A 20,613-nucleotide genomic window follows, 5' to 3' on the forward strand; every position below is an offset into this window, starting at 1 on the left:
ACTAATTGTCTTGAGTAGAGGGTATTATTATAGTATTAATTATATAATCTATAATTACCTTTATATTTCAAATATAGATTATTAACTTGCCCTATTTCTTATAAATAGGGTCTTATTCTCTTATAGCTCTTTAATTCTTATAATATAATATAAGTCTTTACTCATACCTTAACATTTATTTATTAAATATGGATTTAATAATTTAATTCACAAAAAGATTGATTTTAATATATTAATTAAAAAGATAAATCTATTCTTAAATTACTAAAAATAGAAGAATAATTTCATTCTTTTCATTTCCATATATTATTATTATAACTCATTCTTGATTATCTAATTATATTGATTTGTTTTTATCACATCTTTCAATATTAATAATAATTATTATTATATATATAATTTCTATTATAAAGCTTGTTTTATCAGAATTATAGAAATCTTTATTTAAAATATTATATTTCGCTTATATATTTATAACTAATCAAAACTATTTTTAAAAAACTTAAAATCTTTATAAAAAGTTTTTTGAAAATTATAAATATAATTAAAATATATTTTTAATTTTTTATATTATTTTATAAATTAATATATTCAAAGCTTTCAAATAGTTTTTTTTTCATAATTCAAAAATATAATTTATTATATCTTCTACCCCTTTAAATTTAAAAAAAAACCTTTTGATTTTATATTAAAAATATATAAAATAATCATTTGTTTTTTTATTTTAATAAATTTTAGATTTTATAATTGAAATTCAATTATAAAAATTGTTTTATTTATTTTTCAAATAAATATAATAAATATAATATTATATAACTTAATAACCTTTTGAATTGAAAGTTTTTTGTTTTTTTTGATAATTTCAATAATTAAAAGTATTTTTCTTTTTTTATTATTCGATTATATAATAAATGATTAATAAATCGTATGTTGAGATTGAAGAATATAAATTGAAATAAAAGTAATACATATACTGATATAGTATATACACTAATAAACTACATTACTTCATTTTATATCATATATAAATTAATTCAAATATCAATTTCAACACTTTAGGAGTTTAGTCAATGATTATTGAAAAATTAAAATTAGTGATTTTATAATTGTATTAACTTGTAAGTATTAGATAAAATAAGTATTGTTTCTTTATTGTAATTTTGAATATCAAAATTTCGATATAGATTTAGTTCTAATTAAAAGACTTTACACAAAAGCTGAAATTATATAATTGAATGATTGATTAAGATTTATTGAATCATTCAATTTAATATCAAATTCAAAAATAGGTGAATTCTGTATGAAAAGACATAAGAAAGTACTTTACGCATGGGCCCTGCATTCAACTAAAACACGCTCTTATAAGTATTATAGAGACGGTATATAAGTCGATAGGATATATAAGTTTAATTCGCGGAATCAAAGCAGGATAAAGTTGAAAAGTAAAATCAAGTTCGATTCTTCATCTGTCCGCTTGAATAGACTACCGATCACTTTATTCGCTCTTAACGTCGATCGTATTATATCTTCAGTTTAAAGAAGCGGGCTGTAAGAGAAAACGTTAAACGTTAAGCCGATAGGAGTCCAGCCAATAGGAGTCCAGAATTATTAGGTATAGGGTCTAGAGCGCACTCAGGCAGAAACAAGAGACCAGCATACGCGAGAATTTGTCCAAAAACAGGAGAATAACAAAAGCCGGATGTTGTGGAGAGTCCACTATTCTCTTGGTATACGAATCGCCACATCGCTCTGGCCCCTGCTCTTATACTCGCCCGTCATTGTCCTACACATATAGAGCATCCAGATATGCCGATCTGGGCTTACACTGATCACAAGTGGACATCTGCTGCCCGACGGGAACAGTACAAATCTAGGAAGGGGCTTTTACTACCAAGGAAATTAAAAGCAAACAAGGGCTGGCTATATACCCTGTTCACATCGCCAATCTGATCACTAGCTCAACTAAGAAGGAGACGTGGTATGCAAACATCAAAATTTCATCAGGTAAACTATCTTTCTCCAAGGATTGTGTCCTATCATAAATCAGACGCAAAAATCAGGATTCCGTGATCGAGCATTGCAAATCCAAATTCTGCAATGATCAGTGCTCTACGAAGCGAACGATAACGAAGCTTGTACAGTACACAGCTGATATTCCATATACATATTCATAGAACTTGAGAACCCCTGCAAATGTTATTATGATAGTCTCTACATCGAGAAAGGCATCTTACCGACCAACGGACCAGTTATAATCTATCAAGCTATGAAAATTGGTTTCTGCGATGGCAGGTGCCTGTAATCTTGATCTCTAGCTTCTGCCTCGAAACGAATTGAACTTGGAAAGCTGAGTTTCAATACAAGGGACCAAAAGCCAGAAGGTAAGCTAAGGGTTAGTTTGCAATATACAATATAAGACAAGTGAATAGACAGATTGATGTCGAACCACATCAGTTCCATGTTGAAAGCGAAACGTGGATAAAACCGTTAAAGATTGCGTCGGCGTCGTCTATATAAGCGAAACTACTATAGATCTATCGTTATACCATTATCCATTATAGTATAGATATAGGATTACTTGAGAACTCTGTCTATCTGTAGACACTAGACTCTCAATCCTCGGTTATAAATTCTAAGAATAAATTGTATTCTGCTCTTATATTTCTTTTGAGACAAAGTGTTATCATTCGTATCGAAAATATCACAACGATAGCTCAAAATAGAGTTATAGCAATGTATTTTTCAGATAGTGTTCCTTAAAACCCATTTGGATCCTCTCTTAGCATATGTGATATAAATATTCGCCATACAATCTGTCTTGATTTCGTTGAACTTATTTAGGTCTCCATGAGACACTGCCCCGCCAAGATCTGAGAACACCTGCTCACAATCCTTTTCCAAGTGTAAGTCGATCTCTAATACCCAACGTATAAAGGCAGCCAATTGCTTTTCAAGATAGCCCGGAACTTCACTACGAGGTTTGACGAACCGAACTTTGGAGCTCTGACGATCCAAGTAGGATTTATCTAGGCGACATAGTTAGTAGTACTGGAGGAATCTTGAGGGAAAAGAAAGGCGCAAAACGAATCGCTCACTGGAATCAAGTATACTAGCACTATTCAAGTTTTTAAGGTTACCTGAGGTATCGAAAGATATCTTGTTGTATTTGCGCTTCCGCCCTATAGACAATTCTTCATCGGATTCGGTATCTACAAGCTGTTGATCGAGGTCATGGGAAGATGGATGTTTGCTAAAGATTTTACTGGATTCGTATAGTCGATCACCATCTTTGTTGTTAGCATGTCAGCGCTATTGCTTGATACTAGGTCAACTGCTAAGTTACCTTTGTGTTCTACTCCGGCACCCTGACATTCACTGGTATATAGCGGCGGAGGCTCGGAGTTATGCTTTACGCCATGAAGATTGCTTTTACGTTTTGCTGGGTTCTCCTGTCTCACAAATTGATTGAAATTCGTCCATTTGTCGCATACCATACCACGTTTATATACACTCTGGGTCGTAAAGTCACCTGTAAAGGTTCCATTGCGTATTCGATCGATCCTTTTCCAAATATTCGTAAGAAGCGAATCTTCAAGCGACGTATATACCCAGAATTGCTTAGCCTGGGAGAGGGACTCCATGCTAGCCAACAGTTGTAAAACATTGTCCGACGCAGGGGTAAAGGCATGCTTCTCAGTAGGAGGCATGAACACTGTGCCATGATTGTGGAGCTGAAAGCATATACGGGAAACAGAGGCATAATCGGAACATATTCCAGCCTCTCTTATAGCCGTGCTAGTGTCGGGAGAACAATCAGAGTTTGGAGTCTCTAACGAGAGGCATGTATCATTCTCGTTGTAGCCAAGCAAACTAGCTTGGATAACGAAGTAGAGCAACTTCGTGCGTATCGTAGAGGATTCAGGGCTCGCTGTGACTCCAACTGTTACTGTGAACCAAAAGAGCAATTTGGGACTTTCGTGTGTGCCGAGGTGTATATTCATTCGTAGATTTTGAATTCGTGTTCCAATATAGCTGTATTGTCCGACATCCACCCATTTGATAACTACAGGTACCTCTGTACAGCCGAACGTCGGAGAAGCCATAGCGGCCTGATGTTATATTGTATTGAAGATCGGACACCTGCAAAGACAATTGTTAGCGGTATTCTGATAGGTATTAAGATGTGACCCATGTAAGCAGAATGAAAAGCCTTAGAATACTATCCTCAACAATATATTTATCTAGAAACCAAGCTGGTTGTAGGAGGGAGATACTTGGTCTTACTTCAGGTGACATTTGACCAGCCTACAAGAAGTGATACTTAGCCATCCTACTAGAAGAAGAGTCTCGAGATACATCTGCTACAGGTGACATTTGACCAGCCTACAAGAGGCGATACTTAGCCATCCTACTAGAAGAATAGTCTCGAGATCCGCCTGCTACAGGTGACATTTGATCAACCTACAAGAGGTGGTACCTAGCCATCCTAGAAGAGGAGTCTCGAAATCCGCCTACCTACAGGTGAAGAACGTACCACCACCAGGATGGTTGTACTCGTAAAGTCGTAATAAATATTGTGCGATAGAGATGGCGATGGAAAGACTGTGTTTTGTATAATTGCAATATATGTTGCGCCATTACTTTCACGTTTGACTTGTCGTGCAAACAAAGTTTGCCGCGTCTCATGATCATGTGATGCAGGATTAGGAAGCATGAAGCTAGGCTATATATAGTATAAATCCTTAGGCATTTGGCCAACCGCAATGAATGCCAAGACTTTCATGAATGCTCATCGTGAAAGATGGCTAACATGCAAAATTGATCCGTAGAAGAAACAACTAGTTTGTACGACTATCAAGCACCAATAAATTCGTGGCTGTAGGCTGTGAAAATTGAGGGCAAGACTCTTATTGAGGAAAGGCCGGACTACCCGTATTTGACAGCTCTGATTGACCCATTCAAATGATGGTAACGTGACCTTCACACCTCCAACTCGGCTATGTTCACAGATCAGGATCAGATATACGCATCCAGGATCAGATATGCGTGATTAAAGAGAAAATTACCCCTCTGTTAAAACCATGTTAGGATTCATCGAATTGCAAGCTTACAGCCTCGAAGAGATTAGCAAATATTCAGTTGTCGATTGCCATATCGATTTACCTCCGACATCTTCATATGACCGAGTACCTAGAAGACGATTTATCCTTACTCTAAAACGGCCTTCTTCATCCCACTCTGAGACTGGCTAGCTACTCGGTTGATTTAGATATCTGGTATTATCTACCCGATTTCCTAGTGCTTTATAAGAATTGTTCCAAAGATGCGTTTCACTTCCGTACAACGACCAGTACACTTTCATAGGACTCGAGTTGATATAGATATTTCTCGCAACCTTGAGTACAACGAAATCAAGCAAGGCACCCCTGACTGCCTCTGTTCGCTCAATAGAGACAAAACATGCCGTCATTGGAATATCAATTTGGGACGTCTTCCAACTGACATTGAAGCCAGGGAAGACCTCTTCACTAAACTGATTTCTTGCCCATCGCCGGAACAATGTTGCTTAGAATAGAGCGGCAGCATTTCTCATCTTGAAAATCATGGAATACACTTCTGCTGTAGTAAATTTGGCATCTGCAGCACTTAACTGGCTAGAATTCTTGAGAAAATCCTGGGATTGTGCATACCTTTGGCGGGCTGAGGAGTATCGATGTCATAGGCTGTGGTCTCAACATCAGGATTCTCAGTAGCTGCATTAGTATTGTGTGGCTGGTCCTGCCCTGGTCGCAGGGTGTTGTTTTTGGGAAGTTCTTATAAGATAACTCGGCCTTCGATGCCGGCAGTCTTGGCCTTGAATTCATCTAAAATACGATCGGCAGTGCCACCGACATCGACTAGAGGCACGCCTCTACCACTTGTTGACTTCCAGCCACCCACTTCTTTCTCTAGGAAGAAAGTATCCAACCACGTCTTCTGGCCTTGCATGTATTGTAGCATCCATTCTCCAGGGTAACGTCCTGACCAGCTAAGATATGCTCATCTATTTTGATTGGCAGAATTGCAGCATGTATCGTTACTGTCATTCATAATCTGATGCTTGTGATTCGCAAAGAAGTTTTGAGGATCAGCCCACATGAGTCTGACAAAATTGAATCTGCGAGATATCGGAATCTAGATCATAGTCGGATAAAGATGTGTGAACCCTGCTAATGATTGACACCAGCTGTGTTACGTGGAACGGCGAGTGTTTTGGTGATTTTCGTAGGAGCATACCAGTCTTTTCAGGTCTCCTTGATGAGCTTCATTGAGGCAAGATATTTTAAGATTCAGCTAAGTAACACAGGTTCAGCATTGGTTTCCTTGGAGAGCTTTTCTACCGTTAGATAGGTCTCCCAAGAAGCCAGAAGCTTGAGATTCTTCAGTTCCTCACCCACTCGAACCACTACAATTTCCAGTTGCTGAGTTGAAATCAGTCAAATCTATAAGTGGTGTTATACCATTACTTACACGGTAGATTATCCTCTGTATCGTATCATCATTTGACTCGAGGGAATAGGTGAGTTCGCGAAGCTGATCGATCAACTGCTGGTGGGTAGCCTCACCAGCATTCTCACCCAACCTCGAGGCTTCGCCCCCAAATGTTGGTAGTCTATGCAACATATTGAGTTTGACCATTTGCAAAATCTCTGGTATAAGTTCACCCCCTTCTCTCCTTTTTGTACATTGTATTGCAGTGCAGGAGAACCTATTGGGGAGATCAACTAGATGAGCTGTTTATTCGTTAGTAGATGTGAATTCGTTGCTTTATTTTACTGTAATACGGTGATCATCTTATTAGTATAAATAACGCGTAAAGAGATCAAGGGTTTTCAATAATTAAAGCCCCTTTTATAAAAAGTATTCTTTTTACAACAAAATCGTTTGCAAAGAATTAGAATAGAATCATGATTTTCTGATTATTAATACATTTCTTTTATAATAGGAGTTCTTCGTAGGAAAATCCATATATAATAGAATTCGTTGGATTAAAATAATATTTTTTTGAATATTTGAATATTCCATGTTTAAAAAAAATCAATTTCAGCTTTTTTATAATAATCTTTCTTGAATAAGAGAATTTTCTATTTCAAGTACGACTTGTAGCAATCACATAGTAGCAATACTCGATCCACGACCTCGGCATCGTGAATCGAATGACCTTTCTAGATAGTACACCAATTTTGAATAGAAAGCCCAACGGATTGCCTCTTTGAATCAGTTTTCATTCCACAGAGCTTCAAACATCTCGACCATCTTAGTCTTTCACCATTTCTCCACTCTTAGTCTCACGAACCTGCGCATTGCGTTCCAAACCCACACTAAAAATCTAGATATTGCAGCGATATTCAAAAAGTTTGTTCGCCAGCGGTAGACCTGCTGATCTTGGCGCATTGCCCGTTGTTCGCCACAGTCATTCTACTCTCATCATCGATTCCGGCAAATATACTGACAATAGTAACTGTACTAGCTTGGAACTATACCGAGTCTATTGACTTTCTTCTAGCTGCGAAAAAATGGTTCTAATACTACCATGTAGTTAGTACGGAGATGGTGGTGCCAGTGTTGTAATTAGTATTTTCCGTATTTCAATTACGCCCCACTTTGATGATATGTATTGATATTTATAAATATATTTTAGTAATTATTATTGAATTATATATTGCTAAAAGTATTCCATATTTCAATAATATCAAATATCACTAGTAATATGCTGAAATACGGAAATTTATATATTTTGAATAATTTCTTTCCTCATTAGGCTTAAAGTTAATCAAAATATGTAATATTCGAATGAAATATGTAATATTCGAGTGGAAATATATGAATCCCTATATTTCAGTATACCTTCAGTCCAGCTCTTTTTGTATGATATGTATGGATATGAATATCATTGGCCATTATATGTACTAGTGTGCATATTGTACATTCCTTTATCAGTCACAGTAATACTACCGTATACTAATTACAACACTGAGTGGTGCCGATACAATGAAGCCGAAGTCGGACTTTTCCAGATTACCTGTGCAAACAAAAATATCTCCACATGAAGCATAACAAACACTTCTACTCCCAAGAAGAACTACAGTATTCGTCCCGGATAAATAACAGCTATTCATCAATATTACTACTACTATTAAAACTCTAGTAATCAAAGTTCATTCCAAATCACTCAAAAAGCTAGTCAAGGGCTCCAAGAGAACAGAGATTATCATTCAATTTGACAATAATACTATAAAGATAAATTCATAATTGATATGTAAATTTAAGAATATAATTAGAGGTGATTTTGATTCAGATAATATAGTTGATGCTTGTAATGTTGCTATGAGATATTTCAAATATAATGGACCAAGAGATGAAAGTCTAAATGATTAGATCTTGAGTGATTTGAGATCCTAGAGTATGAGAATTGATATTTCGGAGCCCTTTTCAGTACAACTTGGACGACTCCCAGCATATCAAGTATTAGCGACACTTCCATCATAACATTTGAAGGATGAGACTCGCTTTTGCCAACCTCCGCCACAAACATTATTAAATTCCTATATTCTACCGTCCAGTTGGTTCGTATAATCACTACCACAATTTCCGTTTTCGATGTCCACCGCCATTTTGAACGGAGTTTGTTTGATCGTTTACACTGAGGTCAACATTTCCTGTCCATCATTATAAGCAGGTATTTCAGAAGTCGGTTGAGAACAGAGAACGAACTACAATAACCGGCGGCGAGATCAACATCAAAGCAAATTCCCACCGTATTCAAATCTTTGCAATATCTAGCCCCAGCTCCAAGACTCTTACCGAGGAAGGTGAAACATAAAGTTGTTCTAAGAACAGAAATTCTCATTCTGCCTGGAGTTGTTGCTTTGTATGTTGACTTTTCGAATGATGATCGGTTCATTTGAGATTAATGGAAAAGGAGTAATGAATGGTCATGGAAAGAAGAACATGGACGACCTAAGCTTCATTTTATACATGATATCCTAAAAGCACTGTATGATCTTTAACGTCCATTTGACTCTCACTGACAATATGCCAAGTTGATTCTCCACAATTTCATATATCTCCTCAGGCGAAGAATTCTCTTCTATCAAATCTCACTTCTCTCTACTCAAAGTGAATAATACTTTATCTACAACGCACTTCCACTGGCTTAATTTCAGGTATTTGCATTGAATTCCAAACTCCAAGGCTCACGTGATGGAAGCTCTCTTGGTCCTCCCATAAAGATCTTTTCAATGCCAAGTAATGGCAACCGGCCTCAAATTTTGATCTGAATTTAAACCCAACTAGATCTTCTAGAAGGAGCACAAAGACTTATTTAACATAAGATTATCTCGAGTCGACTGGCTGCAATATTACAATCAACAACCTCCGACGTTTATTGTGATATTTAAATGGATGGTTGCACTCTATGCAATGAGCTCAGCTACAAGCCAAGCATTTAAAAAAATGTGCCATTAGGTGTGTAAGTGGGTATGTGTATTATCTCATGTCAGGCAATCAATATCGAGATACCCGAATACATGAAGAGCGGGGGATAACGCGAGAGTGGGAAGCGATCTCGAAAGCTGCACCTTGATCTAAGATAGCCATTTTGGCAACAAGTCGGGCGTATGAAATACTGACAAGTCTAATCATACCTTTTTTTATCGTACATAACGGTAGAGCATGCAAAAAGAGACATGCGCGAAGGAGGATTTAGTCATTGATTCAGAATTCGATTGAAGGCAGCCATGTAGCTAAATGCAAAAAGTTTATTGATTATATCTAATAATTATATCTAAGGAGCGTGCTCTATGTAAAGTAGTTCCTCATTCCCTGTCATCCCAATGACGCTCACACAAAAATACATAAAGGAATGTGTTATTATACAGTAATCCGAAACATGAATATCATCGTTCATTAAATCATCTCCAAATCGCTACAAAAGCAGAAAAGCAATCGATCTCTTAGAAGACATAAACTGGCTCAGGACCAATGTCTCCAAAGTTGCCGGATCCGGCTGGACTTGAAGGAGTGACTGGATTTCCGTTCACATTCGCGACACCGAAGTAAGCATTTGTCTTCTCTTCGTTGTTGGTGACAGTCAAAACAGCAAATGCATTTTCAGCACCAAACTGGTCAGAAACTCCCCAAGAGATGGTGTTTACGGACCCTGTAGTACATGGAATTCCATACCAGGACTCGGTAGTAGCACCACTTCCTGGCATACGAATGACGGTACATCTCTCATCAGGTCGCTCATCATTGTAGGAGATGGCAAAGTTGTAATCACATCCAGATCCATCTTCGGAACAGTATCTGGTCAATTGCTTGATAGTCCATTCGACACCTTCTACAATTGAGGTTTGATCTGGAGAAGGGGTTCCGGAAGCTTGAGGGGCTTGTGTGGAACTTGGTGCATTTGTTGTAGGAACGGCGCTACTTGAGCATGCGGTAGGGGTAACGAGGGATCCGCTGTTGTCAAAAGGTACATACCCAAGACATGCGGCATATTCAGATGCACATGTAGCTCTGTTAGCATCTGGAGCAGATCGACATGAGTTGTATGAGTCGTTGCATTTAGACACACAAGCGTCAGTTGTAGCAGTAGCAGACGAAGCAGCTTGAGTAGTGGTTGTGGCCGCAGCAGTGGTTGATGATGCTACTGACGAGGAGCAAGCAGTTGGGGTGACGAGTGATCCGTTACTATCGTATGGAAAGTATCCAAGACATGTTGAGTATTCAGAAGCACATGTAGCTTGATTTGCGTTTGGCCCAGTACGGCATGAGTTATATGATGCGTTACATTTGGACACGCAAGCATCAGCTGTGGCTGATGATGTAGCGGATGAAGCTGTAGTCGATGCTACTGACGAGGAGCAAGCAGTTGGGGTGACAAGTGATCCATTGCTATCATACGGGGAATATCCGAGGCATGACGCATAGTTGGAAGCACAAGTGGATTGGTTCGCACCTGGAGCACTTCGGCAGGTGTTATATGAAGCGTTACATTGGGAGACACAAGCATCAGCTGTAGCGGATGATGTAGCGGATGAAGCTGTAGTCGATGCTACTGACGAGGAGCAAGCAGTTGGGGTGACAAGTGATCCATTGCTATCATACGGGGAATATCCGAGGCATGACGCATAGTTGGAAGCACAAGTGGATTGGTTCGCACCTGGAGCACTTCGACAGGTGTTGTACTCAGTGTTGCAGGTATCAGAGCATGCATCTCTAGATTTTAACGCAGCTGGTGCAGCGAATGCTCCAGTTACAAAGAGAGCGAATGCAATATCTTGGAAATGCATTTCGATTCGAAATTGTATTATTCTTTGTTAATCGGGTGTTGTTGAGTCGGATCGAAGATGTGGATTTGAATAGTTTTTAAGAAGTGATCGTAAAAGTATGTGATGAATTGATTGCTTGATATCATGAGTTTCGAGGAAGAACTCGACACGTTATATACTAAATTTGATCCATCGATGTTCTACACATCCATTGATTCCACTGCGCTATCTCACATGACTTGGTACACATAACACATCAATATGTTGTCCCCAGTATTTACCGAGGGGCGACCCACAATAACTCGTACCTATTCAATGGTTCCAATAGTTTCCCGAGAATTGCTTTAGCCAACACATTCTTGCCTTCAAAGTCGTACCGACCAAGAGCCTCATACCAAGAATAGATATTTAGCAAAGAAAATGACCTAATTAGGATTTTGAGATTGAATAAAGTTCACATAACCGACGGCCGACATTCCAAAACCAGTTATTCGATTGTGCTAGATTCGGAATCGGGGAGTCTAGCTTATCCGCTGATCTCAAAAGCAGGGGTCTGCCCAAAATATATCTGGCCCTAGACGTCATTGTCATGAAGAACGATCTGAGCCCTGGTACACAACCATGTTACTAAAAGTCTTGGTTCTCGTACGAGTGGCTTGACGAAAAAAGATGTTTGTGGGGATCTGAATGCCTGAGCTCGCGACGGATAGAAAATGCCGAGCACCAAAATGCTACACCCGGATCAGAATTTGATATCCAAAGAATGAGACAGTGTTTCTTCTTGGAACTGTCTGTAAGAGCAATTCAATAGGTTAAACTCTATTTCCCCAATTATAATCTTCTCAAATATGAAAAAGAAATTCAAATCCCTTCTTAAAAAAGAGCCAGTTTGACTTTTTTTTTTCGGTTATGACAATTGCAAGCTGGGTCATGCTGAGAGAAAATTCTTTGATATCTCGTATGTGTCGTATCGGCACGCAGAATGAGGTTAAAGATGGTGCCAGAAGCTTCGATGGATTGACGTTAGTGCGAGTCTTAGACACGAGGAACAAGATTTGAGCCAATGATATACGACACCGACCCGGACACACAAAGTTTAATTGTTGGCTTCATGCCATCCTAGCCGTCCATCTGATTTTTCTGGGGGCTGGCGATCCGTCAATTAGCACCAAAATGAAGCTTAAAATTCATACACGAGGTTCTTGGCGTTGCTTGAGTGAGAGGGGCAGTGATAACTCCCAGCCGAGCCAGCCACCTTGATTACGAACCACGTTTTCTGGTAGATATGTACAGCCACGGTAGCGTGGGGCGGACCACTCAAAGGTTCCTTCGACGCCGATACTAACCTGACCGTTGATCTAGTGGGATAGTATCAGGTAGAATTGGACTAATTTTCCTCTTGTGAATTTCGGTACAACAGTAGGGTGGGTGTGTTGGCGTGGAAAGATGCTTCAATCAAATTATAGCACGACACGATACTTTATGCTCGCCACCCACAGCGCACTTCAGGGTCCGACCCTCACGAACAGCAATCAAAGCAAACCATCAACCGTCAATAAGTTTCTCGGATGATGGTCGTCCAAAGACTATCGCACTTGTAGCTTTACGAAATATGGATTGAAATTTGGATCAAATTTCGCACCAAAGGGCGTTTACGTGCACGTCATTAACCTTATCTGAGCTCCCTTCGTTCTCGGTCAAATATTATTCCGCAATTTGGTGCTCAATTTGAATCTTGAGATATCAACGTTACCTATCTATACCTAATAAAAATTGCAGAATCATGTTTACGGAAATTGGAAAGCAACTTTAGACGATTGTCCTCTACTCCGTCTATTCAGAAGGTCCCATGTTTCTATGAAAACAGCAAGTTTACTTATTCAACTTGCCCTCGGTCCTCTTTGTAGCTATCATCACAAACTTAAGTTTTCAAAGATCTTTGTATTTAACTTCCTGGATCGTAATATTAACCAGTTGCTGAGGTACGTTCTTCATGATTCTTACTTCTGAATCCGATATTGTAGTAAGATAACACACGGTATCAAGTTGATCTTAACTTTGCTCTGTTGCTATTGTATGACCCTAAAACCAATTTGGGAGACTTAAGTACTGCGCCACAGGTCCATATGATTTTTGGGTATTGGGGCACCACAGAAGCCTTTTGCTGAGGCCTTACTGGTCTTTCCTACCGACTTATTCTCGCCCGACTTATTCTCGCTTGCACGTGAAAATAATGATATCCTTAGTGGAGCTATGCGTAACTAGTAAATGATATATACATTATATAAAGATTTTATATAACGTGGTTTATCATCGAGTGGATCATATTATTGAATGAATCACTTTCACCTTAATTTACCATTTTAAATTTATATTATTCAATAATAATTAAATTAATTAATTAAAACTATTAAGATTCTAATAATCTAGAATTTATTATATTATTTTAATAGATTTTTGTATTATAATTTATCTTTTCATATTTATTATAATATTAATTAGAAAATACTTTCTTATTGGAATTCTTTTTTTTTAATATTTATTATATTGAATTTGAATATTAATTTCTTACTGAAATAATATATTTATAGTTTTCCTATCTAATAAATACTCCTTTTTAATATAATTGAGTTTTTTTTGTATATTAATATTTGCTTAATATCTTATTTGCTTTTTGAAATATATAAATCTCTATATTTAAAAATATATTCTTATAAATTAATCTTTTTATATCTTTAACTAAAGTTAATATAATTTTAAATATAGATATAAGAAAACTTAATTAATAACGATTTATTCGAAATTTAATTAATATTAATTGAAAAAAAGTTTTTATAGAATTATAAGAAGTTTGAAAAATCCAAAAATCTAAATTAATAAAAGGAAAAAGAATAAATATATATATTCGAATATTTAATTTTGAGATTATTATTTCAAAATCAAAAGATATTAATTCTATTTCTTGGAATTCAGATTTTATATTCTGATTTGTAATCGATTATTAATATATAGTTTTAAAAACTATAAGGAATTCGATCTTTGAGATATAATTAATATATATTCTTATAAATCCTTAATTTGAGTATTATATTCTTGTTTTAATTTATTAAAATATTTGATATTAAATAATTAAATTAAATGATTTAAATATAATAATAGGTATATGTATATAATATCATTCTCCTTATAATATAATTAAAAAACTATAAATTTATAACTTTTATATTCATTTAATATTAATATTCGATATTTATTTATTCTATAATTCCTTATATATTTATTGAAATATTTTAATTATTCTAATTCTGTTTTATTATTTATTTATTTATTATTAATAGATTTAATAACCTAATCTATAGGAAAATTGATTTCCATATATTAATTAAAGAAATGCACTTATTCTTGAATTATCAGAAATAAAGGTATAATTTCCCTTATACTATTATTACATATGATTATTATTACTTATTTCTTATTATCTAATTATACTACTTTACTTCTATTACTCTTTTTAGTATTAATAACTATTATATTAGTAATTATAATTCCTATTATAAAATCTATTTTATTGAAATTCTATATATTATAATCTAATATATTATATTTTGCTTATATATTTAATATAAGATAAAATCACTTTTAAAGAAACTTAGAATTCTTATACAAAACTTTTTGAAAATTATAAATATAATTAAAATATATTTTTAATTTTTTATAACACTTTATGAATTAATATACCCAAAGCTTTTTAATCATTTTTCTACTTTTTAATTCAAGAATATAATTTACTATATCTTTTATTTCTTTAAATTGAAATAAAAAACCTTTTAAATTTATATCAAGAATATATTAAATAATAATATTCTCTTTTAATTCTATAAGTTTATATTAATTCATTTAAGTTTTGATATATAAAATTAAATTATTTATTTATAATATAATATTATAAATAATATATTATATATTTTAATAAATCATTATATATTAAGTTTTTTATTTTTTTGAATAATCTTAATAGCTAGGAGTATTCAAGCTTTTTTGATAATCGATTTCATAATAATTGATTAATAAAATGTGTATTAAATTAATGCATAAAAAATTAAGGTGAAAGTGATTCACTCGATGATAAACCACGTTACTATATAACGTGTTTTATCACCAAGTAGATTATATCACCAAATGAATCATTTGAAAATATACCAAAATTAACTATTTTTAAATATTCTTATTTTAATAATCAATCATTATTTCTAAAAATTTAAAAATTTAAAATAATAATAATAATTTAGCTTTTTAGAAATTTAATTTTTATATAAATATCTTTATTAAATTCGATAAAAATTTGAAAATGTTATGATTTTTGTTATAAAAAAACTATTTCTATAACAATTCTTATATTAACTTAAATATTCAAAAAAAAATTAGATTTTCATAATAAACTTTTAATTAGATTTTATACATTAAATTTTTAAAAAATTCTATTGATAAATAAATAAAGTATACAACTATATACAAACGAATTTTATATATAAATTAAGTAATTCATTTGGTGATATGATTCACTCGGTGATAAAATACGTTACATCATATTGAGAATTTATATAATATATACACAATGTAAAATTCTCTACATAATATACTTCTTTTGCACAATATCAATCTTTTATATATTTCCAATGAAGTTCCAAAAAAGCTTATCAAGCATTAAAATCATTTTATTATTTTTTTAATAAACAATAAATAGAATTTTAAATAATAATTTTTTTTTTTAAATTGATATTCCCTATAGTACAACAATAATATATATTACTTTAAATAAAAAATAAAAATAAAGAATAATAATACTATAATATATATATACATCTCTAATATTAGGTTCAGACAAGTATTTTTTTATTTGAATTAGAATTAATTCTCATTTTAGAATCGATTCTATTAATTTATTATATTTTCGAATAAAAAAATTTTACATTATATATACACAATATAAATTTTTTTATATAAGGTTAATATGGGATTAAGTGGTACACTATGTAAACTATTTATATAGTGTAAAAACGTTTACATGATGTATACACTATTCAAATATTATATATCGGTTACGTATATCACTACTAAGGATTGTTTGGACTTCATATAATACCTAGGTGCACTAGATTTTCCTGCCCTATGAAAAACAAAACACCAAGCGAAGCCTTGAAAGCATACTCTCTTCTTGCGAATCCTTTCATAAGCTGATATATGGGCCAAAATATACCATAGTAACATCCCTAGATAGTTTCCTTCAGGCGTTTCTTACTCTTTAAGAATCTCGACAGGTCAATATCTCGCGGCTGCTCAGTTTTTGACACTGATCCAAGCCTTTGGCTCAGACCACATGGCGCCGTGGGCACGTAGTCTCTTGACACTTTCAAGCCCAATCGATTAATAGGAAAGGGCCCTCGAGTCTTTCTTGAATACTCAGTCTCGGGCAGGTATAGCTAGAGTTGTATTGATTATGATGGGATTTGTGGCTTGTATGCTTGATAGGCTACATAATAGTGCCTCTGCATAACTAATTTCCTACAGTGACGCTGCTTTGTGTTGATGTTTATTTATTCGCTACCTGAGTAGGCTTGATATGCACGGAATACATTGCCCATTACCTATGCAGGTATAATCAAGTACCTTTTTCAAAATTCGACCGTTAATCCATTAATCGATTTTTATCTATGCTGAGAGTATCTAGGATTATTCAACAACTCGTAATTGATATATAATTATGTGAAGCTTTTCTATATTACAAAACATTTCTGATGGGTTGATATACGATCAATTCCTTTCACAGGGCTAATAAGTACCGTGCATCCTCAGCTCCAACCAGCACTGACTCCTTTGTAAGCAAAATTCATAACCTCCATCTAAATTCCGTACCGTACCGTGCCCTCTCCATTTACTGTTTAACATCCGTTCAGCAATATGTTCCAACTTGGGACATACCACAATATCTTCCATCTTTCCTAAGAGGTTTCTATTGATAGTTCTTTCGCTCCGTTAAAATCCGTATCCAAGCAAATCCATTCCTTCATCAACAAGTCATGGCGACTCCGACCAATTCTCCTCCCGACACAACCATGAGGAATTCACATGGACCCAAAATGCCGATTACAAAGCAGACGGAGCTTGAACAATACGCTGTGAGTCTGGAATTGTCCCTTGCAATTTATATACTTATAAGTCTGATGGTAATAGTGCGACCATTGCAAACGTAGGAAGGTTAGTCTAATCGATTATTTCTCATTCTTATGATATCAACTCTGAACGTTGGTAGCTCAAATGCTCTAGAGAGAAACCGAAATGTGTGAATTGCCAGGGATGGTCTGGTCCATGTACTTACTCCCGCCGTGGAAGAATCCCCAGGCGGCCTAGGACGAAGTAAGTCTAAGGTTACTAAGCCACCATGAAAGAGATCTAATGAGTGAAAAGCATTCTGCAAGACAGCGTCAACAATCCTTCAGAACGGAACTTTGATAGTTCACATGCTGTCGAGTTCATCGTTCATACCTTGCCGACCTCTTCTACTAATCACGAATCCACGTACTTGAACTTATCGAATTATGAGAGTGACAAAGATATCAGAGCTGATTCAAATAGCTATGTCAAATCACCAGCCGATGATGGGGGGAAAAACGAACATACCAACGGTGATTCTTCCGCTCCTTCAATATTGAGTCAAGCAAAGAGTAGTATCACGACAGCTGAAATGAAGTCGAGCAATCTCGAGCCGGGTCTACAACGAGATGCTGAGAATGGATTATCATACCTCACTACAATATTTTCCGAAGGAAGTTTTGACGATCCTGACATTTATTCAAATGTCAAACATTTTAGAAGGCAGAGGGAAGTTTTCTTCATTCCAGACAAGGCTGAAGGGGATCGCATGATACAAAGTAAGATAGTCTCAAGCTTCGCACCTTCAGAGAGAACTTATACTTAATCTGCTAATCCTGATCATTGAATACCCTGTGTACCGTAAAAATGATGTTACTAATTCCATTTTGAAGTCTTTATAGCAGGAATTGAACGAGGTAAACCATTTTTCACCATGCCTCCACTTGACATAATTCCGAAGCTTGCGTTCGAGCCGAAGAGAGTATCCGAAAGAGCCTGGCTTTTGCTTTACAATGCTTTCTTATCAACCACAATAGCTTTCATGGATCCATCAAACACTAGAATTAATCGAGGTCTTCAGTGGAATGTGTGGATTATTCTTCAAGATTCCTCGTTCTTCCTCGAGCCATCAGAAATTGCTATACAAGCAATATTAATGGTATCCTGCCATAGTCAAGATGTCGTTCCTCCAGGTTTATGTTGGACATTAATAAGTCATGCTTGTCGAATGGCTCAAAGTCTCAATCTCCACATTCCTTCCCCGAAATATCCAAAGAAGAGTAAAGAGAACGCCCAGCGGAATTGTTTATTCTGGAATCTGTTCATGATTGATAAATCGTTGTCGCTGGCTTATGGAAGACCCCCATTCCTATTGAGCCAACTATACGAGGGGATTGATCCCCCAGATCTCTCTTTTCTCGCGACATTCAGACCTCATCGGCCTTCGACCGCAGCCATTGGAGCCCCAGATCATCAACTTAGCGATGGTTTCGGTGCGTTGTACTTTGGTCTAGCACGGGAACTCTTTTTATTACAGGGAAAGATCATAGACATCGCTCTTTTGGTTCATAATGGAGAATTTGGGGCAGAACAAATTTCGTCAATGAAAGAGAAACTTGAAATTTGGAAGGTCAAACTGGATGGTGTTCGTTCTATTTCATCTTTTATCATTGCATTTCAAATCAAGACTCGATATAGTCAGGGATCTCAATAGCTCAGACTGTAATCCAACCACCAGAAACTCTGAAATATTCAAAATCTCGATTCAGAATTTCAAATAGGACTGCAGTCCAGCACATTGGAGATACTTCATACAATGACTTAAAAAATTTAAGATGTGCCCAGCTAACTTATAGCAAACAGAAAATGTCAGCATACAGTAACTTCCAAGGAGAAGAAAGTGAAATTCAGTCAGTCCAAATGGGCATCAATTTCCTCACATTTCAATACCACCATTCTGTTGTCTACTTGACTCGAAGTTCCAAGCATAATCACGAACTTTGTCTTTTACACGCACGAATTGCTATAGAAATGTTGGAAAAACTCGTCTCGAGCTCCTTGGAAGTTTTCAATGGAATTGTATGGTACGTAGTCATCTCCTCGTTTCTGTCTCTTTTGTTCGAGTTTCTGCCTTTCTTATCGTAGTCCAAAATTGTAGTCCAAAATTCAATTATTCTTGTCTCCCAATCCGATGATTTAGTTGAACTGCTGAACTCCTTCGGTATGATGAATTGCTGTCAAACGTTGAAAGCTCTGCCAGCTAGGATCATTGAATATCATGCTCGTCTCTTGTCTCTCTAAGTTCTTTTTTAATTTATCTTTCTAATATACTTGTAGGCAACTTCTCTACTACCCATTCATGCCCTACTTTGTTATTTTCTCCAATATAATTGCCGATCCGCATTCCCCGTCTTGTTTTGACGACCTTCAATCACTCAGAAAGGTAGTTTATTATTTTTTGAGAATGCATGTCCAACACCGTAGCGCTCGGAAGCTTGAAAAAATCGCGGAAACCTTTACTAGGCTTGCAGAAAGCTTTGTTAGAGGTAGCATGAGTCGTAGGGCATTGGAGGACAAGTCACCGGAAATAAATGTTGAACCGCCAAGTAGGAGTTCAGAATTGACTTCTCATATCACAGGCTGGACAGCGCCGCAGAATACGCGCCAAACAGGATTACATCCTCCTGGAAATGATGTACAGAATGCAAACACTTCCAACAACACTGCTGCCTCAACTGGAATGGACCTCAGGGATCTGTGTGGAAACCTTACAGATCCCACCTTACTCAGCTTCCTATCCTATCCAATGGACACATCCGTGTTTAATAATGAGATGGCGGAAGACAAACCATTGCGTGATATTAACTCATTCACTGAGCAAGGCCGAGCAGTAGCGGATCCATTACTTCATCAATTAGACTTTCTATCTACAGAACAATCTTTAGATGGAAATTTTGACTGGTTTTCGTGGGATAGTTATGCATGGAATGCCCCGGGAAATGGATTTTGATTCGACATTGAACGAATTCAATAATTGACAGCAAAAAACCATAAATCAAGCTAGAAATACTCTCGTCTCTTTCCATAGAACGCATCTAAGATCATGTTGTCTGGTGTATAGATCATTCCTGTAATGGTAACTTCTCCC

At 35.8% G+C, this 20,613-nt stretch overlaps 5 protein-coding genes across 5 annotated transcripts; 1 reads left to right on the forward strand and 4 right to left on the reverse strand.

The window, feature by feature from the left end:
- Nucleotides 1-2,742: 2,742 nt before the first annotated feature.
- EAE97_006415 (uncharacterized protein) lies at nucleotides 2,743-4,103 on the reverse strand (the record flags this gene model as incomplete). Its single annotated transcript, XM_038876928.1, has 3 exons — nucleotides 2,743-3,026; nucleotides 3,096-3,287; nucleotides 3,344-4,103. The coding sequence occupies 3 exons, from the start codon at nucleotides 4,101-4,103 to the stop codon at nucleotides 2,743-2,745; spliced, it is 1,236 nt and encodes a 411-aa protein (XP_038731860.1).
- A 1,463-nt stretch (nucleotides 4,104-5,566) lies between these two features.
- On the reverse strand, nucleotides 5,567-6,678 carry EAE97_006416 (uncharacterized protein; the record flags this gene model as incomplete). The annotated part of the gene is made up of 5 exons (XM_038876929.1): nucleotides 5,567-5,637; nucleotides 5,691-5,778; nucleotides 5,827-6,020; nucleotides 6,434-6,461; nucleotides 6,511-6,678. The coding sequence occupies 5 exons, from the start codon at nucleotides 6,676-6,678 to the stop codon at nucleotides 5,567-5,569; spliced, it is 549 nt and encodes a 182-aa protein (XP_038731861.1).
- Nucleotides 6,679-8,619: 1,941 nt separating this feature from the next.
- EAE97_006417 (uncharacterized protein) lies at nucleotides 8,620-8,944 on the reverse strand (the record flags this gene model as incomplete). The annotated part of the gene is made up of 2 exons (XM_038876930.1): nucleotides 8,620-8,699; nucleotides 8,755-8,944. The coding sequence occupies 2 exons, from the start codon at nucleotides 8,942-8,944 to the stop codon at nucleotides 8,620-8,622; spliced, it is 270 nt and encodes an 89-aa protein (XP_038731862.1).
- Nucleotides 8,945-9,995: 1,051 nt separating this feature from the next.
- On the reverse strand, nucleotides 9,996-11,336 carry EAE97_006418 (uncharacterized protein; the record flags this gene model as incomplete). The annotated part of the gene is made up of 1 exon (XM_038876931.1): nucleotides 9,996-11,336. The coding sequence occupies one exon, from the start codon at nucleotides 11,334-11,336 to the stop codon at nucleotides 9,996-9,998; it is 1,341 nt and encodes a 446-aa protein (XP_038731863.1).
- Nucleotides 11,337-17,392: 6,056 nt separating this feature from the next.
- EAE97_006419 (uncharacterized protein) lies at nucleotides 17,393-20,475 on the forward strand (the record flags this gene model as incomplete). Its single annotated transcript, XM_038876932.1, has 7 exons — nucleotides 17,393-17,491; nucleotides 17,547-17,570; nucleotides 17,626-17,729; nucleotides 17,781-18,244; nucleotides 18,359-19,110; nucleotides 19,329-19,549; nucleotides 19,803-20,475. 7 exons carry the CDS (start codon nucleotides 17,393-17,395, stop codon nucleotides 20,473-20,475), a joined length of 2,337 nt encoding a protein of 778 aa, XP_038731864.1.
- Nucleotides 20,476-20,613: the final 138 nt, after the last annotated feature.

This window comes from Botrytis byssoidea (genome assembly GCF_014898295.1).
Source record: "Botrytis byssoidea strain MUCL 94 chromosome Unknown BBYS_012, whole genome shotgun sequence".
Classification (NCBI taxonomy): Eukaryota; Fungi; Ascomycota; class Leotiomycetes; order Helotiales; family Sclerotiniaceae; genus Botrytis; species Botrytis byssoidea.